The sequence below is a fragment of the Diplotaxodon limnothrissa genome, linkage group LG5, assembly GCF_057381915.1.
Source record: "Diplotaxodon limnothrissa isolate DT_005_m linkage group LG5, D_limnothrissa_male_GT1.1, whole genome shotgun sequence".
NCBI classification, from domain to species: domain Eukaryota; kingdom Metazoa; phylum Chordata; class Actinopteri; order Cichliformes; family Cichlidae; genus Diplotaxodon; species Diplotaxodon limnothrissa.
In genome coordinates, this window is record NC_140600.1 from 38,341,296 (window position 1) to 38,353,392 (window position 12,097).

Genomic DNA, 12,097 nt, shown 5'->3' on the forward strand with positions numbered 1-12,097 from the left:
ACTTACAGTGAGAGAAAGCAGCAGCAGCATGTGCTGTGTGGTTATAGACAGATGGATTCTGGACGTTTGAGGCCAATAAGAGAATCAATATTTGATGGCTTAAAAGTTCCCCGTGGAGGTTTTTTCCTGCCTCTGCTAAAAATCTGCTGGCAGAATATCAACAAAGACACAAACAGCTGTGAGGAATCTGTGATTTTAAGAAAAACTTTCTTTTTATCATCTGAACATGAGCATTTCACCCGACACCTTTACAACAAATTAACTGAAAATTTAAGAAAGCTTGCAGCGTCAGATCCATTATTAGCTAAATCTGCAGCTCCTCTTAGATTTTCTGAGCTTTGTAAAAGATTTCTTCTTGTTTAGGTGTTTGTCAAAACCCTGATAGACAAAGCCAGAGGTGAGCTGGCGACCACAGGGCAGTGACGAGCAGCAAAAGAACAAGGTACTAAGATAAAGAGAGGGAATAATGGAGGAAAAAATAATCACAAACACAAGCAGAAATGAATCATAATGCTACTCTACAACTCTGATCAGCCCCAGCAGGCTGGCATTATAGAGAAAAAAAGGCAAACATCAAACGGGATGAAGTGGGAACACAGTGGAGCTTTTAGCAACTAAAAAAGATCAAAAACAAACTCCAACAAGGTCCCATTAATCATGTGGGCACAAAAATCAGCAATTATATGATAATAAATTTATATTACAAGTAAGCAAAGACAGTTTTACTACAAAAAAGTCACAGAAATATCAGATGGAACGAATTGAGACCTTTTCCAGCTTGAATCCACCTCCCAACATTAAACCACATCTGTCTGTGCGGCCAGAAAAACAAAACAAGCAGCTAAAAGGAGCCAAGCGAGCTCTGTTCCATCTTTTTAATCAGTCACTTATTTTGCTTAATGCAGGTTTAAACTGAACATTTTAAGCTTTTTTTTAGGGTTTTCTGCAGTTAACCTTCTGCATTAATGGCTGGAGGTGAACGTCGCCAAGCTTTCAAAACTGTTGCCTCTGTTTTTTGTATGACTGCGAGTTGCTCTTTCTTTTACAGTAATTTACTGTGAAGTCTGTTATAGTGCTATTCACAGCAGCGTTGCAAGCCGAGTATTTAGTGTGAGTGTGTTAAGGTGAACCTGCTGGTTAGGGCTTAAAATATGGCTAGATTTAATTACCGAACTTCCTTTCAGCATCAGTAAAGAATTTTCACAATAAAATGTTAATCTTACTTTCTGCGGTGCTTTATATCATAATGTGCTTTATATTGTATGAATCTGATTAACATACTAGGATTCAAAATCTTCATTTTAATCTTTGATATGCATCCGTTCATGTCCACATGTGCTCTTATCCACATTGCCACAGGCTTACCTCTCGTCTTCCACCCAGTTGAGCCCTCTGTTGTAAAGTCATACATCCCTTGTGATTGGTCAGAATAAATATCCCTTAAGCTCAGTTCATCCCTACATGCCGGGTAACAGCTCCGGCAGGAAGTCTCTTGCTTAAGATGGGGTTCTCCCCTCGGCACAAACGGGCGACCTGCATCCCCATAATGCACCTGGGGGATCGCGCAGAGGAAGGCAGAGGGTGGAGCTAGTTGACTCCACGTGCAGCAGCAGCAGAAGAAGAAGCAGCAGGAAGAGAAGGAGGAGGGTTTTTGCTTGGTCCCGGTACTGATTTAGAGTCCCGGCTCGGCTCTGGCTGTACGTTATTCCGCGTCTCTGCGCATTCCACCAAAACCTCCTCGCCTCCATCCCCGCCCTCACCTAACCTTGCCTCTCCAGTCGCCAGCTGCTTCATCCTCAGGTTGATGGAGCCGTAAGTCCTCTTGGGTCGAACGAATGCCGCCCTGCGTCGGTACATCTCGCCCCGGCAGATGGACACCATGAGCAGCACGGACAGGAACATCCCTCCCAGGGTCAGCAGGCCCAGGCCCGCGATGATGCACTTATCCAGGTGGGAGCCAAGCTGGGCGTAGTACATCTCCAGCTTCTCCATCTGTCGAGCCGAAACTGAGTCAGGGTCGACTTTGGGCTCCCGTGGGATGGTGTAGGCGATTACCACAAGGACGATCCCACTCACGAGGAACACCAGCGCCAAGATGAAGCCATAGTCTGCCGAGTGGTCATCAACGGGGCGAAATTCAGTGAAGTCCTGACCGTCCTCCTGACCTCCACCTGCTCCACCCCCGCCTTCCTCCTCATCATACGACTGTGGTGAGATCTCCTGACGATGATGCTAGTGAGAAAGGGAGGAAGGAAACAAGGAAAGAAGAGAATAGAGGAAAGAAAAATATAGAAATAAGAACAGAAAAAGGGGGAAATGAAGGGGTTAAGGAAAAGACAGAACAGATAAAATCATAAATAAAAGCACAAGGAAAGAAGGAGCGAATGAAGTGAAGAAACAGAGGGAAAGGGAAAGGGAGCAGGAACCGAAAGAAGGAAGGAATAAAGGGAGATAGGGAGAGGGAGGAAAGAATGAAGGGAAAAAAGGAAGGTAGGAACAACAGACAGGTGAAGACAAAAAGAAAAATGAAAGAAAAAAGGGTCAAATAAAAAAGGAAGTAGGGAAAGGAGGAAACAATGGAAAGAGTAAAGAAAAGAAGGAATATGAAGATAAAAGAAAGTAAAGATGTGACACAAGAAAGAGAATTTGAGAAAGAAAGAAAAGAAGCAAGGAATGAAGTGGAGAGGGAGGAAAGAATTAGAAGAAGAAAACACAAGGAAAGAAAGAAAGAAGGATGAGATAAACAAGCCAGAGCACAGCGCTGAGGTCAGCGTTCACAGAAAGCAGTGAGATCACATCCAAAGAGGAGAAAATGCGTCGGCGCGACGACCTGTTACTGATGAATGTCGCCGACGTGTGTCAGTAAAAGCTGTACAGATACAGATGAGCTCCGTGGAGTCGTGACAGTCTAACAAACAGCACAAACAAAATAAAAGCCCGGGCGGGAGAGTGATGTCACCCCAAAGGCATCTAAACAGCAATCAGTACAAAGCCATTTTCCAATTAAGAAGGAAGCTTAAATCTGTTTGTTTCCTGAAGACAAACATGCCAGAAAACCCTGGACAAGTTCTTTTTCCAGGCCCGCAGCTGTACGCCAGCGTGTGTTTGTCTCTTCTCACAGGGTTCATCTTCCAAAGAGATGCCTGTGAAGCTGGATTTCTGGCTCAGGTTAGATTTGGAAGGTTACATCACTTTTGGCAGGTTACATCACTTTTGGCTACGGGGTTCGCTCTGTAACCCGAATCTGCCGAGGTCACATAAGGACTGTTTTAAGCGACTGCTTTAAAAACATCCAAAACAAATGTCTGCCACAACCACCAAACCCCACCGCGCTCACCTTACTGTTTCCTGATGTGGAAGGCGGATAACTCGTCGGCTGTTGCTCCTGCTGACGGAGGTCCTGCTCCTCATCCTGCTCGTAGGAGGCGTTCTCAAAGCCCCGGGCGGAGCAGCCCAGCGTTGCTGCTGTCCAGGGTGCTGAAGTCGGTGTCGGAGACGGGCCTCGCCGGGCTCCACTCCCTCGCAGCTCCCGGAGCTCTACGGTGTTGAAAGAGGACTCCATCGATATGTGCTCATGTCTTCATTGGACCTCCACTCGGCTTTATCCTCACTGAATAAATAGATTAAATATTATATGATTCATGACACATATGAAAGGAGTTATATAATCCAACGGAGCCCGACTTGACCTACAAAAAAAATCATTTTCTGTGTCTCTGGTTAAGACTGGATTGATCGTAGGCTCACATTAATAACATGTAGCCTTATAGTTTATTTATCAGTCATGGTCAGAAGTGGTTCTCAAGTTGTCAAAGGGTTACTTCAGATCCATCCCATTTTTTAGGAATCTTTGTAAAATTTCCATAAACGTACACATGAATTCATCGATGAACTGGTTAAACTTTTAATGTTCAAAGAAGAATCTGACTTCCTGTTTACCCTAATATTAAGCACACATCCTCTACTTTGTTCTACGATATGAACAAACGCACTGGGCCTCCAACACCTCACACCTACAGGAGCTGCTGTGTTGTGGAAACCCAGCAGTGCAGATTTTGTGCTGATGATGATGTCAGAGGAAGTTTGGTCAGTACGTACTGGCCAATCCCTGCTGTGGTTCCTGAATGCATCCACTTTGCAATAATACCACTTACAGCTGATTATGGAAACTCTATGAAGGAAGAAATTTCATGAACTGACTTTCTGCAACAGTGGTATCCTGTTAGAGTGCCACACTTGAATTGAGTGTACTCTTCAGAACGACCCATTCTTTCATAAATGTTTGTAAAGGCAGACTACATGGCTCAGCCTTCGCTCAGTGTTTATGCTCCTTTTTCTTGGTTCACCTCAGCGATCGGTAGTTTTCTTAAGGTTGAGCTCTTTTCAGATTGCACATGTAGAAATGCTTTTTATTCAACTGAATTTCTTCTGTCTTCAGAGATGATGGTTTAACTCTATCTTTCCAGGTTTTAATAACACATTGAACAGTTCTTAACCAGCTGTAGTTGCTTCAGTGTTTCTGTTTGGTTGTTTACTTTGCTTGATGCAGGTCAATAATTTGATCCTCATAAAACAGAGTAACATGTTTTCCACTATGGGCTGTGTCTTCCTACGCGGTTGTTTAAGAAATGAGAAGCAGTTAGGATTGCATAACCTGCTGGCAGCTGAAACATATTAATAACTGCAGTAATTAAACACTGGATAATAACTGCTGACATTGTTTTTGACCAGGCAGTTTGTGTTACTGAGCTCTGTGCTGCAGACTCAAAATAAACACGTTAGTTAAAACTCATCCCTGACATTACTTCATTTTATTCTGAGGCAATGAGTTTGCATATTTTTAGGACATTTATAACAAGAAGTGACTGAGAACAAGTACAAATCAGCTCAAAATGAAAACTACACGTCTGTGTACTCATATATATATTAATCAAAACTAATTCCAGCGATTTATGATAATTTGATTACTTTTAATGGGTCTGTCTCACAAATGCATTAAAATAACATTTTTACTTTCAAATGCAAATTTTTACTCGACTGTTTTCACATTTGCTCAAGTGAAATAAACGTCTCGCTTCTTCTTCCGCCTCAGTGAAACCAGAAGAATCGTGCACTATTTGTCACACCTGAGAGGGGATTCATCCTGCAGGCCTGCTGTCTCCACACCACCTGCAGACAGGAATCCATCACACATTTAATTAATCACACACGTCTCACCTTCATGGTTATTCATTCCCATTTCTTCTCCCTGTCATCACTGTCGCGCTGACACTTCTCCCGGTGATGGAGAGTTAAAACCAGCTAAATCCTAAAGTAAAGGAAGAGAGAGAGATGTTTGCAGCTGATTTCAATTCATTGTAAGCTCTTTAAACCAGGTCAAGGTGAAAACTGATATATGTGCACAGAGATGCGTTAACAGCAGGGAGCAATTTAAACAAAGTGAGACAATTGCTTTAACCTCCTAGGACCTGCCGTCCACATATGTGGACATCACATTTTTGGTTATTTAGACTAAAATACTCAATTTTGCTCTACATGCGCCTGATATCCACTTACGAGGACATTATACTGCTACTGTTCTATCAAAACTTTAAACGAATATCCTCATATGTGGCTCTTATTTTTCTTAGAAACAAAAATAAGGTTAAAAAAATCTGGTAATTCTCTGTTTTTACATTCATCGGGCCCCAATGTGACCAAATATCAAAGAGAAATTAGAAATGCATGTCGTGGAAGAGTTCGGGTCTTAGGAGGTTAAAAATGCACTGAGTTATTTATTTTTGTTTCACAGAGAAGAAACTGTCTGCCTGTGCTGGTTAACACCTCAGAGCCCCGGGTGTGATCCTTATCAAGCACAAGCTGGTGTGAACATTAAAGAGGCTCGATAGCTCAAGTCTGAAGATCCAATGTGGGAGTATAAAAAACGCTTTTAGTTCATAGTCAAAATCAACCCAATTTGATAAACTGATCTCAAGTGGGCAGGAGAGTTAAAATGACTGGATAATAAAAGCTATTAAATAGTCTATTAAAGTCTTTGTTTTAATGAATTTTTAAAATTGAATGGCACAAAACAAGGCAGGGACCCTACAGGAAATCAGAGCGTTTGATTAAAAATAAAGTGTAGCGTAAAAAACATTACAGAAAAAATGGCCCCACAAGCATAGAAAACAATGTTTCATGTTAAGCAATGTTTAATAATGTTTTTCAAAGTGGTGAAAGAAGTTCTCCTTAAGTAAAAGCTATAATCAGCTGTTACAATCATACTGTGCAAGTCTTAAACCTTATTAGTCCCTTATTTCTTTAGATTTTGCTTCCAAGGATCCAGAATTTCTGAAAGTCTTTCAAAGTTTTTCTTTAGACCTTGGCTGCTTTAAAAAACTTTTTTTGCTCAGCCACTTAACACTGACCCATGAATCATTCAAGCATAAAATGGGACCAGTGTTGTGTCTCCAGGCAGCTCAGCAAAAAACCAGTGGTTTTGCCAAAACTGATGCAAAGGCATCTGATGGGCAACGGCATCATTTTCAACATCCCAAACACAATAATGTAATTTCCTCTACACAGCACTCAGTCCCTAACACAGAATAACACATTCATATTGATATTCTTAGATATGTAATATATGACGTAATTAATGCTTTACAATAAATGGTATGAAGTAAAAAGCACTAAAATATTGACATCCAAAATACAGTGGAGTAAAAGTAGAAAGGAGCAACGTCCATTAAAATGATTCTTTAGTAAAGTACTTGAGTAAATGTACTAAGTTACAATCCACCACAGCTTGTATCCATTTCCTTCTAGTATAATTGTCCTGCTCTGGGCACGCCCCTGCTCTAAAGAAAATAAATGCAATGTAAACATGAAGTCTGACTGTTGTTCTTCTTACACGCGCAGGGATATTCACAGCGGCTCTTTAAAGGCAGAAAACATCTCCACGCGGAGTGTTTTGTAACCGAATGAGCAAAATATTACTTCTTTGTAGACCAGCAAAGCAACTTATTAACAATTATTCATCATTATGAATGACTTCCCAACAGCAGGCCACATGTTAGACAGGGCTGCTCTAACACAGCACAGCCTTTTCACCAAGCTGTGATTTCTGCTCCACAAAGCAGCGCATCACTCGTCTGTAATCTCCGGGGAGCTCCGGGCTAAAGTAGCCCACTGACACACTTCTCGTTTATCATCAGAGCCCGCCTCGATGGATCACATCTGGGAGCCCGAGTGCCCATGAGCAACCCGTTATTCCACCCTGTGGCTGTGCTCCAGCACCACCGTGACCTTGCGATGCGCCAAGCTGCCAAAACCTGAACCAGTGCACTCCGCCTGTGTGTGTGTGTGTGTGTGTGTGTGTGTGTGTGTGTGTGTGTGTGTGTGTGTGTGTGTGGAGATGATATCAGGATGAACCAGGGCAGATAAGCACCACACTGACTGACACGCTTTTCATTACCCCGAGCAGACGGCAGATAACACGGACCAAACGAGGAAGGAGAGTCCGAGTCTGCGATGATCGCAATCAGAGGTAAATTATGCAACCAGGCAGCGACTCAAGTGCGGATTTCTCTGGAGGGAAACACCGGGAAACGAGTCAGTATCCAGGCAGGCAGCATCCACCCCGCGCTGCATCCCAGGAACCCGAGAGAAAAAAAACAAAAAGAAAGGAAAAAAAGCCTCGATCACTTGCAGGGGCACCGATGAGAGGACCGGAGCACTGAGAGCGGGCAGTGATGGGGATGACAGCGGGGTCTTACCTGGTGCCCAGGGCGCGACCAGACAGGAATCCGACGGCTGTGGACATCCGGAGAGATGGATGCTGCTGGATGATGATGAGTGAAGAGGACGGAGAGCGAGAGAGGGAGAGAGAGAGGCGAAAAAATGACTGAGGTGAAACTGACCATGCGCAAAACCAGCTCGTGGCTTTCCCTGCTGGTGTCTGCTGAGCTGAGCTGGTGGTGGTGGAGTCACAGGAACCTCTCCACTCTGCGCCTTTTGACCTACATCACTTCACGACATTTTCCCTAATTTAATGAGGCAACAGCGCCCCCAAACCAAACTGCAGCCTGTTAATTGAGGCGTTTGTGATCTGACAGATCTGATTCTTCTCCAAAATCAGGAAATCAGGGAGTGATTTTACCTGAAACTGGCAGAAACCCTGAAAGAAAATATTCTTAGTTCATGAGTAATTTTAGTGTTAAAGAATTTTTTAACATTGGATATTTAAGTTTCTTCATTTTGGTGTCAAATTTACGTCTTTACCAAATCCCTTTATGGCAGAAATTTATTTATTTTTTTAAGTAAAGAAACGACAAAAATCTCGCATCAGTTGAACAAATATTGCTTTTTTTCTTTCTCATTTAGTATTATCTCTGCAGAGGCAACACACAACCTTCTACACATTCAAAAGATGTCACACATTTCTGTGTTTTGGGAGGATTTTTACCAGTCAAGCACATCTAAACTCTGTTATTGAGGCTGATGGAAAACAAGAAGAAAAGACAACATTATATGACAGTTAGTCACAAAACGAATGTTGGACTTCCTTCTGCATTTTCTCTGAATCCTTGTACGTCTGAGGATACGTGTGTTTACCACAAAAGACATATTGTCTAGGAAAATGTATTAAATTGTATAGAAAAAAGGGAAGCATGTCTATTATGTCATCCATTTCTACCAAAATGATGCTCAAAATTTCCAAAAGAAAAATTTGTCCAAAATGTAATTTTTGGCCTGCAGGCTGATAGAACCATTATTTACTGTAGACAATCTCTCAAGAGCCCCTTATGAAGCTGCAAGTTCAGAGTGGGAGTTCTTTGGTCACAAGCTGAATGTTTTTTCAACCTAAGAAACTAAGGGCACCACGCCCTGTTTCATCCTTCTTCTGTACACTAATGGAGACCTCAGAGTTTTAAAATCAGCACTGGGTCTTTCAGTAAGGCTTGAAAATTTCAGATGAGACCATTAATTCATCAGTAAAGGGCAGACATCAGGGGAGCAGTAGAGCTGTTTTCTCATAGAAGTCCATACGGTCAGAGCAGTCGGCCCCTGCTGGCCATTACAGAGAATGCAGGTTTAAGGCACTCCCACGATGAGTCTTTCACACCCATAAGCTGTGTCCATCTGATAAATACAGTCTGTGCCTTGTTTAACAGCGTTGTATACTGTAGACCTGACTTTTGGATCTTAGATAAATGGCTGCCAGCAGTGGAAGTGAACCTACAGCGGTGATTTAGATCAGGGCGTCATGACTGTGAAAAGAACCTCATAAAGGAACAGCAGTGGCAGGTAAAATGTTAAACATCACAGGTTTCCTCTAACAGATTCTGAGCCCCCTGCTCGGTCTCAGTGAAGAAACACTGGCTGCTGGTGTGAAGTCATCCATGAACAAAGAGCCGGCAGGGTGTGAGACGGTGAATAATCTCATGTCACGACGACCAGGATGCATTTCACTGCAGCCTCGGGCAAATTATCAGCACTCACCTTGTGGAGACGTAAGGTGGGGGGGACGTGTGGCCCGTCAGAGACGCTGCACAGACAAACCACAGAGAGGATGACTCTCAGGCAGCTTCACAGAGGTGGCCTAAATACTGAGCCGGGCTAATTTTAGATCAGGTCTTTGTGTTCAGTTTAACAGGATAAAAACGATTGCATTCATGAGGATGAGGAGAATTAAGATTTTCTTCTTTTCCTCACAGTGTTTGAGTTCTGAGAGACAAGCTGCAGTTTTCTCTGAATACCATTAGAGTAACTTTAATACAAAGCTGCCCTTTGTCAGAATTTCAAGGCACAGCCAAAGAGATCCAGTCAGTCTTTATAGTTTCGCGTCTGTACACAATCACGGTGGATTTTAAATCAAACGATTAAGATGTGATTGAAGCGCAGACTTTTATCTCTTATTCAAAGAGTTTAGCTTAATATTTGCAAACGAAAACAAACTTGGCAACATTTAACCCAGTCAGGAATTTGAAGAGATGATAGATTTATGATTGTCAAGGTCTGTCAAAGAGAAACCACCATAAATGGAATTAAAAACAAGGCGCAAAGCACTGTTAACCTCAAGAACAAGAGCCTGAACGGCTATTTCAGCTGCTTTTCTGTTTGGTAGCCATCCTTTGATGAACTGGTTCATCTCACGGAAATATATACACTTTTTTCCCCCTTTGAGACTCAAAGTGAGTCACGTTGTTATATTCTCCTCTGCCCAAAAAAAGACCCCCACCAGCTTCACTCCATAAGAACTACATTCTCCCCCGTCTTTCCTTTTCTTTGCAGTAGTTTCTTCGATTTCTGCTGAAATCTGCACAGCGTGCGGTTTGGTGTTGACTCAAAATTTTCCCTGTTCAGAAAAGAGTGGGCAGCCAGCACTTAACCTGTGACGACAGTCTTCTCTGCTTTCACTGGCATTTGTAAAGTCTGGCTTTTACCTAAAGTGCCCGGCCTGCGGTGTTCACTTTAGAGCCGATCAAAATGTCAGACATTGTCTCAGCATGCGAGCCCGGAGGACAAAGAAGAAAAATATGCCGCATCTCAGCAAATCATCAGAAAATCACAATGAATATATGAAAACAGAAAAAGTGAACAAGTGATGTCTTGAGTTACAGAATAAAACTGAATCTACCAAATAACAGTTGAAGTGTGGTCACTTCCTGACCAGTGGAACCTCACCACAAGGGCCATTTAGTGGTTTTCAGGAGCCTCAACTTACATTATCCAGTCATCCATCACTCTTCTTCTACTTATTCAATTTAGGGTCACAGGAAGGCTGGAGCCTATCCCAGCTGTCCTCGGGCCAGTTAACCTAACATCAGGTCTGGACTGTGGGAGAAGCCGGAGAAAAACCACGGCGGTGCAGGGAGACTCCACCCAGAAAGGCCTCAGCAGCCCAGTGGCCACTCACCCAGGACCTTCATGGTACTGATCACCCCCCCCCAAGTGATGTGAAAAGTCAAGAATTCACTTTTAAATTATTTTTAAAAATATTTTCACCAAAGAAAATTAAAAAAATGAAATAAGGGGGACACATGAAAGCTAAATTTCACAATGAAGAGTTTTATTATACAAAACTTGACTATTTGTAGAAAATACAAATATCACTGAAGATGACGGGCGACGCCCATCGATCAGTGTTTTTAAGGCCTTCCATAAAACAACTCAACACCTTTTAAATGTTTATTTTACAAAACTTTTTTTTTTAGCAATTATGAAAAAGCCACGGTAGGTAGAAGCTGAGAGACTGATTTCTAACACATCATAGAATAAAGTCGAGTGTAGATACTACACACCTGCGTACAAAAATGCTGCTTCAGCCGAGCAGAACACCTGTAATTACAGCACAACATGGTTCAAACCACAAAATAAAAAGAAACATTAAAACTAATAAAAGACATTTTCTCCACAGAAATCAAGTCTCCAAACAAAGAGGAGACATCTGCAGGAAGTGTAGTGAAAGACATCATCTCAAGGAAACGATACACGGTTTAGACGTTCAACTATTTCAGACATCTGAAAAAGGTTTCAGATACTTCTGCGTTTCCTTTTCTCCACTTATTTTCCTTAATACTGTTATTTATTTGCATATGTACAAAAAAGGCACCAACACAGACAGGCTGAGAGGTCTGACCCTGAAAACTCATGTATAAAGGCTCTCTGAATCAAAAAGTGTTCACATCAGATTTCTCTGAAAGAAGAGAAGGTGTTTATATTTTGTTTGTTTTGGAAATCATGTATGAGAGGTGTGGATGATTAGATACTCCAAATATCAAATATTCTTTGAGTCTGTTAAAACAAAGAAAGGTAATTCCTGCAGTATGAAAGAGAGTTTTAAAGTGCTGAGTCACAAACACGCAAACAGCTGTCGCCACACTGAAAAACAAAGTCTGCTACTACAGCTGCTTAAAGACCAACGTCTGACCCCAGACATGTCATCAAGCTGGCTGCATGTGATGCTCAGCTGGCGACTGTAATAAATGAGATGATCACCACCAGGCTCAGTTTACAGGCAGAGTCCACAGTTTGTCTGTTTTTAGGTGGGACTGCGACCGACTCCATGGAGATGCCTCACGCTCGCCTGAGAATGACAAGTTACCGCTTGGCTTAC

General features: G+C 42.4%; 1 protein-coding gene across 1 annotated transcript; it reads right to left on the minus strand.

Moving 5' to 3' along the window:
* Nucleotides 1-1,587: 1,587 nt before the first annotated feature.
* Nucleotides 1,588-3,562, minus strand: tmem74b (transmembrane protein 74B). Its single transcript, XM_085354734.1, has 2 exons — nucleotides 3,338-3,562; nucleotides 1,588-2,232 (listed from the first exon to the last, which is right to left on the minus strand). The coding sequence occupies exons 1-2, from the start codon at nucleotides 3,560-3,562 to the stop codon at nucleotides 1,588-1,590; spliced, it is 870 nt and encodes a 289-aa protein (XP_085210860.1).
* Nucleotides 3,563-12,097: the final 8,535 nt, after the last annotated feature.